This window comes from Piliocolobus tephrosceles, chromosome 9 (assembly GCF_002776525.5).
Source record: "Piliocolobus tephrosceles isolate RC106 chromosome 9, ASM277652v3, whole genome shotgun sequence".
In the NCBI taxonomy this organism is placed as follows: domain Eukaryota; kingdom Metazoa; phylum Chordata; class Mammalia; order Primates; family Cercopithecidae; genus Piliocolobus; species Piliocolobus tephrosceles.
In genome coordinates this window covers 21,219,014-21,239,188 of record NC_045442.1, presented here as the reverse complement: position 1 = coordinate 21,239,188, position 20,175 = coordinate 21,219,014, and the positions used below count along the sequence as shown (strand labels likewise).

Sequence of the window (20,175 nt, the reverse complement as noted above, 5' to 3'; positions counted from 1 at the left end):
AAGGAAGGAAGGAAGGAAGGAAGGAAGGAAGGAAGGAAGGAAGGAAGAAAAAAAAAAAAGAAAACCAGTAAAAACTCATCTCCCTGCTGTATTCCCAATTCTCTTTCCCTGCTCTTGTTGTTTTTGTTGTTCCATAGTCCTATATAATCTAGTTATTGCTCAGGCTTGTTGTCAAACTCCCCAATATAATTCAACCTCATGAGGGCAGGATTTTCCCTGCTGTATCCCCAACACCTGGAACAATACCACATATACAGCCAAGTCCTTGAGTAACTTTTGGCTGAATGATGGAGTAGCCAAGACTTTCAAGAAATCCAGTCGTGATTCCTCCTCTTCCACCTGTCTTTTTCTTGTTTTTTGTGTTGTTTTGTTGTTTTGTTTTTGAGACAGGGTCTTGCTCTGTTGCCCTGGCTGGAGTGCAGTGGCACAGTTATAGCTCACTGCAGCCTTGACCTCCCTGGCTCAAGTGATCCTCCCACCTCAGGCTCCCAAGTAGCTGGGACTATAGACATGCACCACCAAGCCAGGCTAATTTTTGTAATTTTTGTAGAGACAGGGCCTCACCGTGTTCCCCAGACTGGTCTCAAACTCCTGAGATCAAGCAATACACCCACCTCAGTCTTCCAAAGTACTGGGATTTTAGGCGTGAGCCACCGCACCCGACCTCCATCTCTCTTTTTCTGCGAGGGTTATCTTTTCAGAAACACAAATGCGTATATAATTCATTGCAACTGAGAAGATAATGTACACACTGTCCAAATATATTTTTCTTTCTCCCTGGCAGCACATCATAAGCTCTTTTCATGTTATTACCTACAGATCGACTTTCTTTTTTAAAATACCTGGCCAGAATTCCATTGTGTGGAAGTATTATAATTTGTTTCATTATTCTCCTATCAAGGAAGGCTTTCCTAGGCTTTTGGATTAGCCTATATGGAAAAAGTCCAGTAGATTGTCCCCCAGGGAAAGCTATTCTCAGCTACCCAAGCTATTTAAAGTGATACAAAATCCAAAGGGTCAACAGTTCTATAGCTTTAATGATGATAAATATAATAGCTAAATACATGAACCTATGTGCCAGGCATGGTCCTAAGCACTTTATATATCCATTAACTCTTTTAATCATGGTGACAGCCTTAGAAGGGAGATACCATTATTGTCATTTTGTAGATGAGAAACCACAGAGAATTAAATTATCTGCCCCAGGTCACAAAGAAAATGACCAAGAAGAGCTTGAGCCCAACTAGTCTGAGCCAACATTCTTAACCTGTACTTTACATGTGATTTGTGATGTAGTTTATTGATCTCATGTCTTTCCATGAGATAAGTTGATAGTAGAATTACTAGGTGAAAGGGCATACATTTTATGATGTGGTAGAGGGCAATGGGGACTCCTCTAAGAGACGGCACCAAATGTACATTTCCACAATTCATGTTGCATTTCTCACTGTTTCATCCCTGGAATCTGATGCACGGGGGAAAGGCATGTCATTTAAATTTGCATTCTTAAGAACTGTAAGCAAAGTTGAATGTCTTTGCCTAATTGTAAGTAACTTGCTTGTTTTGCTGTGAACTTTCAGGACATTCCCTCTGCCCTTGCTTTACTGGGTTGAATTTTGTTTTTCATTGACTTTTGAGTTTCTTATTAAAGAAATTAACTCTTAGCCTGTCAGAGGGGTTCGATGCTTTTTCCTCAAGTGTCTTTGTCTCTGGTATCTTTTCTGTTGGGGAAGTTTTTATTTTTATATAATCAAACTTGCCAACATTTCTGTTTATAGATTTTAGGTGTTATGTCTGTCTTGAGTCTTCTCCGTGCCAAATTATAAGAGAAAAATCTCTCCATGCTTTTTCACTCCAACTATTCTTATGGTTTTCATTGTTTTATGCTTAAGTCTTTGACCTATCTTCAACTTATTTTTGTTGTAGGAATAAGAGAATAGACAGCTTAATGTATTCTCTCCTAATGGCTAACCAGTTGTCTCAGTACATTTATTTTAAGTGAAATAAAACTATTTTGATTTGAAATGCAATTTAGTACATGATAATAGCATCTACTGGGCATGTTTCAGGATGATTTTATTAAATAGGTTTGTCTATTCATGACCAATAGAAAACTCCTATAGTTGTTTTGTTTTGTTTTGTTTTGTTTTGTTTTGTTTTGTTTTTTGAGGCAGAGTCTGGCGCTGTTGCCCATGCTGGAGTGCAGTGGTGCAATCTTGGCTCACTGCAACCTCCACCTCCTGGAGTCAAGCAATTCTCCTGCCTCAAACTCCCAAGTAGCTGAGCTTATAAGCACATGCCACCACGCCCAGTTAATTTTTGTATTTTGAGTAGGCACAGGGTTTCACCATGTTGGCCACCAAGTGACCTGCTCGTCTCGGCCTTCCAAAGTGCTGGGATTACAGGCATGAGCTACTGCGCCCAACCAGAAAACTCCTATAGCTCTATAGTAAGTATTTAAATTTGGTAATGATTACTGCACTGCTACCTACCCAATTCTTGCTATTTTTCAAAATTGTTTCACTCTTTGTTAAGTTTTATTTTTTTCTGGATGTACTTTATAATTGGCATTTTAGTTCCCAAGAAAAGTCTTCATTAGGGTTGCATTAAATGTATAGATACCTTTAAGGTGACAGAAACCTTGAATATTTCAGGTATGTCTTTCCATTTATCTAGCCTTCTTAGTTACTTCAGATCTAAACTTTTAAAATAGAGGTTTTACACATTTATTCTTTTTTTTTTTTTTTTTATTATACTTTAAGTTCTAGGGTACATGTGCATAACGTGCAGGTTACATATGTATACATGTGCCATGTTGGTGTGCTGCACCCATCAACTCGTCAGCACCCATCAATTCATCATTTATATCAGGTATAACTCCCCAATGCAATCCCTCCCCCCTCCCCCCTCCCCATGATAGGCCCCAGTGTGTGATGTTCCCCTTCCCGAGTCCAAGTGAGCTCATTGTTCAGTTCCCACCTATGAGTGAGAACATGCGGTGTTTGGTTTTCTCTTCTTGTGATAGTTTGCTAAGAATGATGGTTTCCAGCTGCATCCATGTCCCTACAAAGGACGCAAACTCATCCTTTTTTATGGCTGCATAGTATTCCATGGTGTATATGTGCCACATTTTCTTAATCCAGTCTGTCACTGATGGACATTTTTGAGGCGGAGTCTCACTCTGTCGCCCGGACTAGAGTGCAGTGGCCGGATCTCAGCTCACTGCAAGCTCCTCCTCTCGGGTTTACGCCATTCTCCTGCCTCAGCCTCCCGAGTAGCTGGGACTACAGGCGCAGGCCACCTCGCCCGGCTAGTTTTTGTATTTTTAGTAGAGACGGGGTTTCACCGTGTTAGCCAGGATGGTCTCGATCTCCTGACCTCGTGATCCGCCCGTCTTGGCCTCCCAAAGTGCTGGGATTACAGGCTTGAGCCACCGCGCCCGGCCTCCACATTTTCTTAATCCAGTCTGTCACTGATGGACATTTGGGTCGATTCCAAGTCTTTGCTATTGTGAATAGTGCCGCAATAAACATACGTGTGCATGTGTCTTTGTAGTAGCATAATTTATAATCCTTTGGGTATATACCCAGTAGTGGGATGGCTGGGTCATATGGTACATCTAGTTCTAGATCCTTGAGGAATCGCCATACTGTTTTCCATAATGGTTGAACTAGTTTACAATCCCACCAACAGTGTAAAAGTGTTCCTATTTCTCCACATCCTCTCCAACACCTATTGTTTCCTGATTTTTTAATGATTGCCATTCTAACTGGTGTGAGATGGTATCTCATTGTGGTTTTGATTTGCATTTCTCTGATGGCCAGTGATGATGAGCATTTTTTCATGTGTCTGTTAGCTGTATGAATGTCTTCTTTTGAGAAATGTCTGTTCATATCCTTTCCCCACTTTTGGATGGGGTTGTTTGTTTTTTTCTTGTATATTTGTTTGAGTTCTTTGTAGATTCTGGAAATTAGCCCTTTGTCAGATGAGTAGATTGCAAAAATTTTCTCCCATTCTGTAGGTTGCCTGTTCACTCTGATGGTAGTTTCTTTTGCTGTGCAGAAGCTCTTTAGTTTAATGAGATCCCATTTGTCAATTTTGGCTTTTGCTGCCGTTGCTTTTGGTGTTTTAGACATGAAGTCCTTGCCCATGCCTATGTCCTGAATGGTACTACCTAGATTTTCTTCTAGGGTTTTTATGGTATTAGGTCTAACATTTAAGTCTCTAATCCATCTTGAATTAATCTTCGTATAAGGAGTAAGGAAAGGATCCAGTTTCAGCTTTCTACTTATGGCTAGCCATTTTTCCCAGCACCATTTATTAAATAGGGAATCCTTTCCCCATTTCCTGTTTTTCTCAGGTTTGTCAAATATCAGATGGTTGTAGATGTGTGGCATTATTTCTGAAGGCTCCGTTCTGTTCCATTGGTCTATATCTCTGTTTTGGTACCAGTACCATGCTGTTTTGGTTACTGTAGCCTTGTAGTATAGTTTGAAGTCAGGTAGCGTGACGCCTCCGGCTTTGTCCTTTTGACTTAGGATTGTCTTGGCAATGCGGGCTCTTTTTTGGTTCCATATGAACTTTAAAGCAGTTTTTTTCCAATTCGGTGAAGAAACTCATTGGTAGCTTGATGGGGATGGCATTGAATCTATAAATTACCTTGGGCAGTATGGCCATTTTCACAATATTGATTCTGCCTATCCATGAGCATGGTATGTTCTTCCATTTGTTTGTGTCCTCTTTGATTTCACTGAGCAGTGGTTTGTAGTTCTCCTTGAAGAGGTCCTTTACATCCCTTGTAACTTGGATTCCTAGGTATTTGATTCTCTTTGAAGCAATTGTGAATGGAAGTTCATTCCTGATTTGGCTCTCTGCTTGTCTGTTACTGGTGTATAAGAATGCTTGTGATTTTTGCACATTAATTTTGTATCCTGAGACTTTGCTGAAGTTGCTTATCAGCTTAAGAAGATTTTGGGCTGAGACGATGGGGTTTTCTAAATACACAATCATGTCATCTGCAAACAGGGACAATTTGACTTCCTCTTTTCCTAACTGAATACCCTTGATTTCTTTCTCTTGCCTGATTGCCCTAGCCAGAACTTCCAACACTATGTTGAATAGGAGTGGTGAGAGAGGGCATCCCTGTCTTGTGCCAGTTTTCAAAGGGAACTTTTCCAGTTTTTGCCCATTCAGTATGATATTAGCTGTGGGTTTGTCATAAATAGCTCTTATTATTTTGAGGTACGTTCCATCAATACCGAATTTGTTGAGCGTTTTTAGCATAAAGGGCTGTTGAATTTTGTCAAAAGCCTTTTCTGCATCTATTGAGATAATCATGTGGTTCTTGTCTTTGGTTCTGTTGATATGCTGGATTACGTTGATTGATTTGCGAATGTTGAACCAGCCTTGCATCCCAGGGATGAAGCCCACTTGATCATGGTGGATAAGCTTTTTGATGTGCTGCTGAATCCGGTTTGCCAGTATTTTATTGAGGATTTTTGCATCGATGTTCATCAGGGAGATTGGTCTAAAATTCTCTTTTTTTGTTGTGTCTCTGCCAGGCTTTGGTATCAGGATGATGCTGGCCTCATAAAATGAGTTAGGGAGGATTCCCTCTTTTTCTATTGATTGGAATAGTTTCAGAAGGAATGGTACCAGCTCCTCCTTGTACCTCTGGTAGAATTCAGCTGTGAATCCATCTGGTCCTGGGCTTTTTTTGGTGGGTAGGCTATTAATTGTTGCCTCAATTTCAGAGGCTGCTATTGGTCTATTCAGGGATTCAACTTCTTCCTGGTTTAGTCTTGGAAGAGTGTACGTGTCCAGGAAATTATCCATTTCTTCTAGATTTTCTAGTTGATTTGCGTAGAGGTGTTTATAGTATTCTCTGATGGTAGTTTGTATTTCTGTGGGGTCGGTGGTGATATCCCCTTTATCATTTTTTATTGCGTCTATTTGATTCCTCTCTCTTTTCTTCTTTATTAATCTTGCTAGCGGTCTGTCAATTTTGTTGGTCTTTTCAAAAAACCAACTCCTGGATTCATTGATTTTTTGGAGGGTTTTTTGTGTCTCTATCTCCTTCAGTTCTGCTCTGATCTTAGTTATTTCTTGCCTTCTGCTAGCTTTTGAATGTGTTTGCTCTTGCCTCTCTAGTTCTTTTAATTGTGATGTTAGAGTGTCAATTTTAGATCTTTCCTGCTTTCTCTTGTGGGCACTTAGTGCTATAAATTTCCCTCTACACACTGCTTTAAATGTGTCCCAGAGATTCTGGTATGTTGTATCTTTGTTCTCATTGGATTCAAAGAACATCTTTATTTCTGCTTTCATTTCGTTATGTACCCAGTAGTCATTCAGGAGCAGGTTGTTCAGTTTCCATGTAGTTGAGCGGTTTTGATTGAGTTTCTTAGTCCTGAGTTCTAGTTTGATTGCACTGTGGTCAGAGAGACAGTTTGTTATAATTTCTGTTCTTTTACATTTGCTGAGGAGTGCTTTACTTCCAATTATGTGGTCAATTTTGGAATAAGTGTGATGTGGTGCTGAGAAGAATGTATATTCTGTTGACTTGGGGTGGAGAGTTCTGTAGATGTCTATTAGGTCCTCTTGGTGCAGAGATGAGTTCAATTCCTGGATATCCTTGTTAACTTTCTGTCTCGTTGATCTGTCTAATGTTGACAGTGGAGTGTTGAAGTCTCCCATTATTATTGTATGGGAGTCTAAGTCTCTTTGTAAGTCTCTAAGGACTTGCTTTATGAATCTGGGTGCTCCTGTATTAGGTGCATATATATTTAGGATAGTTAGCTCTTCCTGTTGGATTGATCCCTTTACCATTATGTAATGGCCTTCTTTGTCTCTTTTGATCTTTGATGGTTTAAAGTCTGTTTTATCAGAGACTAGGATTGCAACCCCTGCTTTTTTTTGTTCTCCATTTGCTTGGTAGATCTTCCTCCATCCTTTTATTTTGAGCCTATGTATGTCTCTGCATGTGAGATGGGTCTCCTGAAGACAGCAGACTGATGGGTCTTGACTCTTTATCCAGTTTGCCAGTCTGTGTCTTTTAATTGGAGCATTTAGTCCATTTACATTTAAGGTTAATATTGTTATGTGTGATCTTGATCCTGCCATTATGATATTAACTGGTTATTTTGCTCGTTAGTTGATGCAGTTTCTTCCTAGGCTCGATGGTCTTTACATTTTGGCATGTTTTTGCAATGGCTGGTACCGGTTGTTCCTTTCCATGTTTAGGGCTTCCTTCAGGGTCTCTTGTAAGGCAGGCCTGGTGGTGACAAAATCTCTAAGCATTTGCTTATCTGTAAAGAATTTTATTTCTCCTTCACTTATGAAACTTAGTTTGGCTGGATATGAAATTCTGGGTTTAAAATTCTTTTCTTTAAGAACGTTGAATATTGGCCCCCACTCTCTTCTGGCTTGTAGAGTTTCTGCCGAGAGATCTGCTGTCAGTCTGATGGGCTTCCCTTTGTGGGTAACCCGACCTTTCTCTCTGGCTGCCCTTAAGATTTTTTCCTTCATTTCAACTTTGGTGAATCTGGCAATTATGTGTCTTGGAGTTGCTCTTCTGGAGGAGTATCTTTGTGGCGTTCTCTGTATTTCCTGAATTTGAATGTTGGCCTGCCCTGCTAGGTTGGGGAAGTTCTCCTGGATGATATCCTGTAGAGTGTTTTCCAATTTGGTTCCATTTTCCCCCTCACTTTCAGGCACCCCAATCAGATGTAGATTTGGTCTTTTGACATAATCCCATACTTCTTGCAGGCTTTGTTCATTTCTTTTTCTTCTTTTTTCTTTTGGTTTCTCTTCTCGCTTCATTTCATTCATTTGATCCTCAATCGCTGATACTCTTTCTTCCAGTTGATCGAGTCGGTTACTGAAGCTTGTGCATTTGTCACGTATTTCTCGTGTCATGGTTTTCATCTCTGTCATTTCGTTTATGACCTTCTCTGCATTAATTAGTCTAGCTGTCAATTCTTCCACTTTTTTTTCAAGATTTTTAGTTTCTTTGCGCTGGGTACGTAATTCCTCCTTTAGCTCTGAGAGGTTTGATGGACTGAAGCCTTCTTCTCTCATCTCATCAAAATCATTCTCTGACCAGCTTTGATCCATTGCTGGCGATGGGCTGTGCTCCTTTGCAGGAGGAGATGCGCTCTTATTTTTTGAATTTCCAGCTTTTCTGCCCTGCTTTTTCCCCATCTTTGTGGTTTTATCTGTCACTGGTCTTTGATGATGGTGACGTACTGATGGGGTTTTGATATAGGTGTCCTTCCTGTTTGATAGTTTTCCTTCTGACTGTCAGGACCCTCAGCTATAGGTCTGTTGGAGATTGCTTGAGGTCCACTCCAGACCCTGTTTGCCTGGGTATCAGCAGCAGAGGTTGCAGAAGATAGAATATTGCTGAACAGCGAGTGCACCTGTCTGATTCTTGCTTTGGAAGCTTCCTCTCAGGGGTGTACTCCACCCTGTGAGGTGTGGGGTGTCAGACTGCCCCTAGTGGGGGATGTCTCCCAGTTAGGCTACTCAGGGGTCAGTGACCCACTTGAGCAGGCAGACTGCCCCTTCTCAGATCTCAACCTCCGTGTTGGGAGATCCACTGCTCTCTTCAAAGCTGTCAGACAGAGTCGTTCGCGTTTCACAGGCTTCTGCTCCTTTAGCTGAGCCCTGTCCCCAGAGGCACAGTCTACAGAGACAGGCAGGTTTCCTTGAGCTGCTGTGAGCTCCACCCAGTTCAAGCTTCCCAGCGGCTTTATTTACCTATTTAAGCCTCAGCGATGGCGGGCGCCCCTCCCCCAGCCTCGCTGCTGCCTTGCGGTTAGATTGCCGCAGACTGCTGTGTTAGCAAGGAGAGAGGCTCCGTGGGCGTGGGACCCTCCCGGCCAGGTGTGGGATACAATCTCCGGTGTGCCGGTGTTACAGCGCAGTATTGGGGTGGGAGTTACCCGATTTTCCAGGTGTTGTGTGTCTCAGTTCCCCTGGCTAGGAAAAGGGACTCCCTTCCCCCTCGCGCTTCCCAGGTGAGGCGATGCCTCGCCCTGCTTCAGCTCTCGCTGGTCGGGCTGCAGCAGCTGACCAGCACCGATTGTCCGGCACTCCCGAGTGAGATGACCCCAGTACCTCAGTTGAAAATGCAGAAATCGCCGGTCTTCTGTGTCGCTCGCGCTGGGAGATGGAGACTGAAGCTGTTCCTATTCGGCCATCTACACATTTATTCTTATATACAATATTGTGAATAGCATCTTTTTCATGACTTCTAAATTAGTTATTTGTATAAAATAAAGGAAAACTATTAACTTTCTGCATACCAATTTTAGTAACTGGCCACCTCTGAATTATCTCAGTAATTATAAAAATAAAATGTACTAATTACCTCTTATTTCCTTAGAGGGTTTTTAGAATTTCTCCTCTCAGTTCTTTTTTTAAGTTTTCTTTTGTTTTATTAATTGGGAGAGATGACCACAGATTTTTATCTCAGATCTGAATGTTGACCCTTTGGATTTTGAATCATTTTAAGTAGCTTGGGTAGCTGAGAATAGCTTCCCTTGGGGGACAATCTACTGGGCTTTTTCCATATGATGCTTTTCTCTGACTGAGTTTTGTGAAGCAGGATCATTGTCTCAAATCACCTCATCTGTCATTTCCCTAGTAGAAGAAATCTACTTGTGATACAGGAAAGCAAACTAGTTTAAGAAAATATTTTTTAAAAGCCTTTCATCCCGGGGCTCTGAGGAAATTGGGTGAAGGATCTTGCAACTGAACACACACCTGGTTCGCGTTCATAGCGTATAAAGGAAAAGGTTGTCAGATCTTTCCAGGTGTGCTCATGATGCTAATGGTTTGTAATTTCATGTTGACCTTTTGTCATTAGTTTTGGGTTTGTCTAGAAATACTGACTCTGTAGTCAAGGACTGAGGGAGAGGTCTCCTAGGTTGAGGGTGGCAGGAATGCAGAAAAAATGATTTTGGAAGCTGGGTTAGAAATGGAAAGCCCAGCTCAAAAAGCAAAACTTTCATATACTGCCTCCTAAATAACAAACAGGTCTCTCTGGAGTCATAAGTTGTAAAGACTTTTGACATAGTCTCTAGGAGAGAGTAGGTAATTCCTAGTATGGAAAAATGTGTTAACTAATTGGGTGTAAGAACTTGGGGATGCTGGTCTCCCTTTTAATTAGCTTTCTGTCACCATAGGATGAGCCCATACATGCAAGAGAACACAGAAATCAATTAAATACAAATTAACGAAGGCAGTTTTTTTTTTTTTCTTTTAGTTTTCTTTTCTTTCTTATTATACTTTATATTCTAGGGTACATGTGCACAACGTGCAGGTTTGTTACATATGTATACATGTGCCATGTTGGTGTGCTGCACCCATTAACTCGTCATTTACATTAGGTATATCTCCTAATGCTATCCCTCCCCGCTCTCCCCACCCCACGACAGGCCCTGGTGTGTGATGTTCCCCTTCCTGTGTCCAAGTGATGTCGTTGTTCAATTCCCACCTATGAGTGAGAATATGCAGTGTTTGGTTTTCTGTTCTTCTGATAGTTTGCTGAGAATGATGGTTTCCAGCTGCATCCATGTCCCCACAAAGGACACGAACTCATCCTTTTTTATGGCTGCATAGTTTTCCATGGTATATGTGTGCCACATTTTCTTAATCCAGTCTGTCATTGATGGACATTTGGGTTGGTTCCAAGTCTTTGCTATTGTGAATAGTGCCACAACAAACATACGTGTGCATGTGACTTTAGAGCAGCATGATTTATAATCCTTGGGGTATATACGCAGTAATGGGATGGCTGGGTCAAATGGTATTTCTAGTTCTAGATCCTTGAGGAATCGCCACACTGTCTTCCACAATGGTTGAACTAGTTTATACTCCCACCAACAGTGGGATTTCTCCACATCCTCTCCAGCACCTGTTGTTTCCTGATGAAGGCAGATTTTTTAAAGCTTATCATTGCAATTTATGTCTTATTATTGCACGCACAAAACAAATAGTTCTCCAGGCCTAAAAGCAAAGATAATTTGCTTTATTGTCCTTAGACTTCCAGAAATTCAAGGTAACAGAATGATTCCTTTCTTCCCCTTTTTTTTTTTTTTTTTTTTTTTTAGACAGAGTCTTGGTCTGTCACCCCCCAGGCTGGAGTGCAGTGGTGTGATCTCAGCTCACTGCAACTTCTGCCTCCCAGGTTCAAGGAATTCTTGTGCCTGAGCCTCCCGAGTAGCTGGGATTATAGGCATGCGCCACCACGCCTGGCTAACTTTTTGTATTTTTGGTAGAGACGGGGTTTCACCATGTTGGCCAGGCTGGTCTCGAACTCCTGGCCTCAAGTGATCTGCCCTCCTTGGCCTCCCAAAGTGCTGTGATTACAGGTGTGAGTCACCGCTCCTAGTCCAGTATGATTTATTTCTTGGCTGGACTTTCTGCCTACTTAAACTATGTAGATAACTTCATTCCAACTCTTCTAAGCCTGGAGGAGTAGATGGATCTTGAATGGTCCTTAATGTGTGTCAGAAATACACCCCTGTCACCATCTACCATCCCTATCCAATACCTTACGTAAGTATTTATTAGGGAGTAATCCTCTCCAGATTTGCCTGAATGACTTCTTATGATCTAAGATTTGGGAGTTTGAGGGTGGGGTGTTTGTACTGCAGGGAAAATGAGTTAACTGAGAGTATATGGAATAAGCAATTGTGACCTAGAAAACTGTTCATTTGCTCAACAACCACTTGTTGAAAGTTTTTTTATGTGCCAGGCATGGTGAGGGCAGGAGAGGCACGGCAGTAAACAAAATTTAAATCTCTGTTCCAAAGAGAACGTCAGCTCAGCGGGCACAATGAATGATAAGGAGCTAGGACTATTTCCCAGTGAACAGTGTTGTGGAGAAGAGAACACAAAGTCCATGACACTGACTAGAAAGGAAAAGACAATATTCAATGAGGTGATCAGAAACAGTGGGCCTCGGGGGAAGTGACGTTTGAGGTGAGGCCTGACTGCTCAGAAGTACACAAAAATTTCAGATCTGGGGAAACGTTCCAGGCAAAGAGAAGAGCAAATCCAGAGGCTCTGGGGTGGGAACAGACTTCAAAGAGTGTTTGAGTGGGATATACATAGGAAAAATGCAATCTTTTAAAAGATAGAGACTATCAAAAGAAAATGATATTTAGCCAGTAGGGATCGTATGAAAGATTCAGAGCAATAAACATAGTTGACCAAAAATTTAAATATTAGAGTAGAAGGAGCCATGTAGGACATTTATCCAAAGAAAAGGAGACTAAATGAAGACATGCTGCCCCAAGTCCACAAAGGGAAAAAAATTCAAAGCTGAATATGGGGTGTTCATAACCTAGACACCAAGAATGGTCCAGGAAGCGTGCACAGAGTTGTGAAGGCAGAAGGCGTCCTTCATCTAACTTGGGAATAAAACATGTTAGGAGCCAGGAGATGAGTGACTGTGGCTCCGGTCATCCATCCACAGGGAAGGGGAGGGCCCTGGAGTAGATCAAGGACAAGGATGGTGGACAAATGGGTACCCTGGGGTCTGAGGCCAAGGCATGTCACCATCACCACGTCAAAAAGCGGAGTAAGCCTTTTGACATGGGCCATCCTGGAGTGTGTTGTGGCTTGTTCAGCCATTTGTATATTACGTGAAACAGGAAATCCCAGATACAGCATGACAGAGCTCTCTTTCCTCTTTTCTTTACCACTGGTGTGCTTCTCCCTACCCTAACCAGGAGTAATGTTAAAAGGAAGAGGAAATGCCAGTCACGCCCACTGCTTGCAGGGGATCCTGTGGAGTGACTAAACCAGAACTGTAGTTTGAGTCACACAGGACATGTGACAAAAGGGGGTGACTTTTTTCCCCTTGTTTATTTGAACTTCCTTGGAAGTGTTAACAGATTCTAATAGTCAGAATGCTAACCAGAGCTTCCCACTCCTGTCATGGTTTGGCCCAGGGGTCTCACCTTCTCTCAGGCCCTTAGTTTCTCCCCCTTAAACAGTGAGAGAGTTACATGATACAGTTGCAAATCCTCTCAGCACTAACCTTGTAAGGTTAAACATGTTTGGGTGTATTGGGTGTTAAAAAGGAGACTATACACCAGGCGCAGTGGCTCACGCCTGTAATCCCAGCACTTTGGGAGGCTAAGGTGGGAAGATCACTTGAGCCCAGCAGTTCAGAACCAGCCTAGCGAGACCCCATATCTAAAAAAAAATTGTTAATTGTCAAACAATAAAAATAAAAAGAGATTATCAAGATAGTAAAAAGACAACCTACAGAATGGAAGAAAATATTGCAAATCATATCTCTGATAAGTGTTGTGTATTTATATATATATATATATGACCTAATTTTTAGATGGGCAAAAGACTTGAGTAGACATTTCTTCAAAAAAGAAATACAAATGGCCAAGAAGCACATAAAAAAAATGATCAACATCCTTAGTCATTAGAGAAATGCAAATCAAACCCACAGTGACATGCCACTTCACACCTATTAGAATGGCTATTTAAATAGACAAACAAACAAAAAGAAAGTAGCAGTGTTAGGGAGAATGGAATAGAGAGAAATTGGAACCCTCTTACATTGCTGGTTGGATATAAAATGGTGCAGCTACTGTGGAAAACAGTTTGGTGGTTCCTCAAAAAGTTAAATATAAAATTAGCATTGACTTAGCAATTTCTCTCCTAGGTCTACACCCTAAAGAATTGGAAAAAGATATTCAAACAAAAACTGTATAAAAATGCCCATAATAGCTCTGTTCACAATATCAAAAGTAGAAACAACCCAAATATTCATCAACTGATAGGTTGGTAGATAGATAGATAGATAGATAGATAGATAGATAGATAGATAGATCGATCGATCGATAGATCGATAGATAGAGTGTGGTCTATCCATACAATGGGATAACATTGAGCCATAAAAAGAAACGAAGTACAGACATACTACCGCATGAATGAATCTTAAAATTATACTATATAAAAGAAGTCAGACACAAAAAGTCACATATATGGTTTCATTTATATGAAACATTTCGAATAGATAAATCCATAGCAACAGAAAGCAGCCCAGTCCTTTCTCTAGAGGCTGGGCATTGAAGGGATTGGGAAATGACTGTTAACGTGTTCAGGATTTTCTTATTTTATGGTGATGAAAATGTTTTGGAACTAAATAGACGTGATGGTTGCACAACATTGTGAATGTACTAAATACTGCCCGATTGTACATTTTAAAGTGGTTAGTTCTACATTATGTAAATTGTATCTCAATTTTTTAAAAAATTGAGGAAGGGCCGGGTGCAGTGGCTCACGCCTGTAATCCCAGCACTTTGGGAGGCCAAGGCGGGTGGATCACATGAGGTCAGGAGTTTGAGACCAGCCTGGCCAACATGGTGAAACCCTCGTCTCTACTAAAAATGCAAAAAGTTAGATGGGCATGGTGCCGGGCAACTGTAATCCCAGCTACTCAGGAGGCTGAAGCAGGAGAATCGCCTGAACCCGACAGGCAGAGGTTGTAGTCAGTCGAGATCACACCACTGCACTCCAGCCAGACTCTGCCTCAAAAAAAAAAAAAAATTTTTTTGAGGAAGGAACCATGTGAAATTCTGTGCACCTCCTACTTGAGTTGGATACCTGGTCAGTGGTAGCAAACTAAGGAAGCTATTTCCATTGACAAATACAAATAAATCCTTCCTTCATTGTCTTCCTCAAATAAAATTCCTTGCCAATATAGGCAAGGTACTCTCATTCTCATGAAACTGTGGCTTTGAAATGTGTAAATATCTCCCTTGTTTGTAATGAAGTGGTCAGTCTTGTTCTATTTGTGGGTAATATGATTGAAGTCTGTCTCCAAGGAGTAGTCAAACATTAACAGACTGTGATCCAAATTAAACTACGAAATGTGTTCTCGTTTATCCCATGCCAGACCTTTAAAAACGGATGTTAGTTAAAATTGAGGTTTCACAAAAATGCAGTCTTCTAGGTTTTCTGGGGATGGGGGGCAGAATTCTGACAATCTGTGACCCATAGTATTTTTACTATGTGGTAACAATCACCTGAGATTGACAGCAAGTGCCCCCTTGAGGCTGACCATAGATTCTCTGTCCGTTTTCTCCCCTATGTATTACCAGTCAGGTTATTCACTCTCCTTCCTGACCCCACCCCCATATCACCAGAACTGAAAAGAAATTCAATTTTTAGACCCTAATTCAAAGACATTTTTTGCAAAGTCTTCTATTAAAATATAAGTGTGCCATCTGGAAGAAGAGGGCAGAAATCCTTAGTGCAACCATTTTTTCCCGTAGTCGAACAGGAGGGTGTTGGTAAGGATCTCTTAATTTGTGGGTGGGATTGAGGCAGAGGGAAAAAGCCCAGATAAAATATCACCAGTCTGGGGTGGTCGTGGTGGCTGACACCTATAATCCCAGCACTTTGGGAGGCCAAGGTAGGAGGAGTGCTTGAGCCCAGGGGTTTGAAACCAGCCTGGGCAGCATGGTGAGGCCGTGTCTTTACAAAAAATTAAAGAATTGGCTGGGCGCAGTGGCTCACACCTGTAATCCCAGCACTTTGGGAGGCCAAGGCAGGCAGATCACGAGGTCAGGAGATCGAGACCATCCTGGCTAACACGGTGAAACCCCATCTCTACTAAAAATACAAAAAATTAGCCGGGCGTGGTGGTGGGCACCTGTAGTCCCAGCTACTTGGGAGGCTGAGGCAGGAGAATGGCATCAACCTGGGAGGTAGAGCTTGCACTGAGCCGAGATCGCGCCACTGCACTCCAGCCTGGGCGACAGAGCAAGATTCCATCTCAAAAAAAAAAAAAAAAAAAAAAAAAAAAACTACAGAATTAACTGGGTGTGGTGGCATACACCTGTGGTCCCAGTTACTCAGGAGGTTGAGGTGGGAGGTTCACCTGAGCCCACGAGGTTGAGGCTGCAGTGAGCCAGAATTGTGCCACTGCACTACAGCCTGGGCAACAGAGTAAGACCCTGTCTCAAACATATATATATATCTCCAGTCTTGTCACAATATCCCAGCCTTCAGAGGGTGGCTGGTGGCAGACTGGATGGGAGAGCACAAAACAGGCGTAGGCTTCTCCTCCCCTTTAGCACTGCCACCTGCTTTTTCAATTTCACAATCTTCCCTGAGGCAGTCCCCCTTCTCTGCCTGGGCTTTATGGCTAGCTTTTGAATGCTTTTGCATCCTGGAGTGCCACCTCATCATACAAGCCCAGGTAAGGCTGAATTCCAAAAATCCCAGCTTTCAGAATCCTGCCAGGTGGTCACAGTAGCACTCTTGTTATTATGTAACCTAGCACCTGTGGGACCTTGCTTTTATTTTTGTTTTGACTTCTTTCTCTCCCCTTGAATGCAATATGGAAAGAACCAAGGAGTTGAAGACTATTATCCCAGTTTCTGAAAGTTCAGTTTTCTCCTCTAAAATGGAAAGGGACTCTCCAAAGTCAGGTAATAACTAATCAAGGGGCAGAAAGATAGTAAGAGTGGCCCAGGATTTCTTGTGACTGTTCCTGCCCCCACACAAAATTCCTGCACGTTGTGGCCTTTCTCAGACTATAGTGAAGTGTGTTTCCCTTGTTAAAGAAGTTTCCAGGTGGCAGCTAATGGCAGCTGTCCAGAGCTCTAAGGGCAACTGTGATCTTGATCTGATCCAACTTTTAATTGAGCTTGCTTTGTTCTTTTGATTTTCAGTGGGCATGTGCGGCCTCATCTCTGAGCTGTTGTTTCATCAGGCATTGCAGTAAACTTTGAAGAATGCAAATACTGAACTTCATGTGCTATCACCTGTAAGGTGCTGGACACATTCAATCCCCTTGAATTCTGTGACTAGAACCTATAAGAAAAAGTGAATTGTCAGCCGGGCACGGTGGCTCAAGCCTGTAATCCCAGCACTTTGGGAGGCTGAGACGGGCGGATCACGAGGTCAGGAGATCGAGACCATCCTGACTAACATGGTGAAACCCCGTCTCTACTAAAAAAATACAAAAATCTAGCCAGGCGAGGTGGCGGGCGCCTGTAGTCCCAGCTACTCGGGAGGCTGAGGCAGGAGAATGGCGTGAACCCGGGAGGCAGAGCTTGCAGTGAGCTGAGATCCGGCCACTGCACTCCAGAGCGAGTGCAGACTACAGCAAGACTCCGCCTCAAAAAAAAAAAAAAAAAAAGAAAGAAAGAAAAAGAAAAAGTGAATTGTCTTTTTGTAGATTTTCATAGAGAAGTAGCAATAGGGAATGATGGGTGAATTTGGACAAGTCACTTTATCCCTAAGCGTTCATTTCCTCTTCTGTGAAATACTACTTTATAGTGTTGTTTGGCCTAAATTCAACAAACCATGCAAAAAGCCCAGCCCTATGCCTGGCATACAGTAAGTGCTCATGTGTTTGCTGCTATTATATTCTCTTATTCCGGTTTGAAAGCTGTGAGGCAGCAACTTTCCAGGAAAAGATGGCTTCAACAAGGGTATGCTCCTAGGACCTACCTGAAAGTTAGTCTCTCCTGTTAGAGTAGTTTGAAGCTGAACTTGGCTGAAAACTATAAGAAAGGCTGGGTTGGGGGAAGCTTTTGTTGCTTTTAGTTTCTTGAGATCTCTTCTTGACCTAACTCTTCAATGCTCGCCACGTGTCACCCATTCTCCAGCACTGTTTCTGTGCACCTGACTGACGTTTGCCTCATAGTAAAATGATTCCTCTGGGGAGAGAATGTTGGGCATAGCAAATTGTAATGCTGTTGATCTTGGAAACCCTTCCAATGTTCCAAAAAATAAAACAATGAGCAAGACATTTCTAGCCAGCAGGAAATATCCTTCATACAAAATGGTTAATTTCTAAAACCTGTGGCATCACATCAACCGATCTCTTCTGTTTGGTTTATACGGGGGAAATCCAGCTGGAAGAGTCCTTCCTGACCCGTGGTCTGCCTGGGCAGAGGAGGTACTGTCCTCTGACCACCAGGTTCTGTTGGGTCTAGCAGGCTGCCTTCTTCCAGGCTTTGTGCACCAACATTAAAAGGGCAGTCATTTCTCAAAATTGTCTGGGAAATGATTAACTTGTTTCCTTTGATCCTTCCTGCTTTGTGTGAGGACAGTCAAGTAGCAGGGGTGGAGAATGTGTTCTATTATTTTCAACAGTGCTGAGTAAACATTGGGGGAAATTCTGCTACTAGAGAGGTACAACTCTATTTGAGGGTTTGAAGGCATGTGTGTGTGTGTGTGTGTGTCCTTCTGTAAACATAGAGCTATTGAGTACAAAAATATGGCCGTTGCCTCTAAATTTTCTTTCCCCTGTTTTTTTTTTAAGGTCTGAATTTCCTGCTGCTATTCACAAAGATGCTTTTTATCTTTAACTTTTTGTTTTCCCCACTTCCAACCCCGGCATTGATCTGCATCCTGACATTTGGAGCTGCCATCTTCCTGTGGCTGATCACCAGACCTCAACCCGTCTTACCTCTTCTTGACCTGAACAATCAGTCTGTGGGAATTGAGGTAGTTTACCAGTCATCCTTTTAGTTTGTCAACCTTCATCAAACTCAAACTGTACCTCCAAACCTAGGGATAACTCTTGAAGGGGATTGGGTATGGCATGGGAAAGCTTTCATGTTACCGATCAACAGGCAATATACAAATTTAAACTTCTATTACTGGCACATTTTCTTTTGTAATAAGGAAGGTTGTATGATGTCAGTAATCTAGATTGGAGTTGGCAAACTACAGCTATGAACAAAATCCATCTTTTTTTGTGCATCTGACAAGTAAAGAATAGTTTTTACCTTTTTTAAGGGATGAGTTAAAAACAAAAATGGGCAAGATGAGGCATGTCCCACAAAGCCTAAAGTGTTTGCTATCTAGCCCTTTACAGAAGTAATTTGACAACCCATGATCTAAATAATAGTGTCAGAACTTTGGGGACAGGAGAACATTTTCATTGAGATACCCAGTGTCTGAGAACAATTAAGCTGTTTCCTCCAGTTAAATTCTAGCTTTGAGTTAAATTTATTTTTCTGAAAACTATAGAAATTGAAGTAGGCTCACTCCCCTGGCTTTCAGCAAATTTCCCAGCTCCCTGTATCTATGAACAAATTGAAAGTTCCAACAATGTTCTCATTTCTCCTTCCTTCTGCGCCCATGAATATCTTCATCTGTTTTCATTTTCTACCCTCTTCAGAGGAAAAAAAAGCATTCCTGTTCCTTCACAAGGCTAACTTCTTCTGTTCTTTTTACAGTCTTCTTTCTCCAAGATAGAGGGAATCTTACTCCAAGCTACCTCTACTCTCCAGCTCCGCTTCCACCTGTGGGTACCTCTGCATGTCCAATGTCTTCATTGACGTCTTCTTGTCCCGCTGCATTCCACCACCACCTCTCACTCCTCTCCTTTCCCACCAGAGTTCTTTGAGAGTAGTTTGCATATTGATTTCCTCTTCTGAACTTCAACCCACTGAGATCTGACTGTTTACCACTACCATCTCCTCGACAGTGCTCTAAATCACTCATAACCTAACTTCTAAATTCAATGGCGTCTCTTTCAGCTTTCCTCTCGTTTGACTTGAGACTTCTTTCTTGAAACTCTTCCTTTTGCCTTTTATGATATCCTCCCATGAGATTTCTTCCTAATTTCAAGACAGTCTTTCTTTGTCACTTGGGTTCTTTCCTCTCCTCATACTAGGGTTTTATTCTCAGCATCTCTTGATTCCTCTGCAGCAGGGGTTGGCAGACATATTCTGTAAAGGCCAGGCAGTAAATGGTATAGAATTTGCAGATCACATGGGCTGTTTTGCATCAACTCAATACTGACTGCTGTTGTAGAATAAGAGTACAGTACCAGACAACATGTAAACAAATGAGCGTGACTGTGTTCCGATAAAAGTTTACTTATAAAGGCAGGTGGTAGGCCAGATTCAGTGTGCAGATTATAGTCTGCCAAACCCTTATCTAAATTCTCACGGCTAAGAAAATACCTCCTCTTTTATGACTTGAAAATGTGCCTAAGTCTGTGACACTGAAATCTGATTTTCTATTCTGACCTCAGTGATACTTAAGTAACTTAAGCTCTCCAGGTCTCTTTATGCATGTTTTCTCCCTTCTCACACACACACACGCACATGCACACACACGCACACGCACGCACACACACCTCCTTTCCTATTCTATTTCAGTTAAATG

At 42.0% G+C, this 20,175-nt stretch overlaps 1 protein-coding gene across 2 annotated transcripts in view; it reads left to right on the top strand.

Moving 5' to 3' along the window:
• The window catches only part of ACSL5 (acyl-CoA synthetase long chain family member 5), a 58,770-nt gene that overhangs the window by 7,998 nt on the left and 30,597 nt on the right, over positions 1 to 20,175 (top strand). The window contains exon 2 of one of the 2 annotated variants that reach the window (XM_023206613.2): positions 18,317 to 18,501. The exons of the other annotated variant lie outside the window; for it this stretch is intronic. Within the exon in view, the coding sequence (XP_023062381.1) occupies positions 18,346 to 18,501 (156 nt within the window). The 5' untranslated portion in view covers positions 18,317 to 18,345. The remainder of the gene's footprint in view (positions 1 to 18,316; positions 18,502 to 20,175) is intronic. 2 annotated transcript variants of the gene reach the window in all.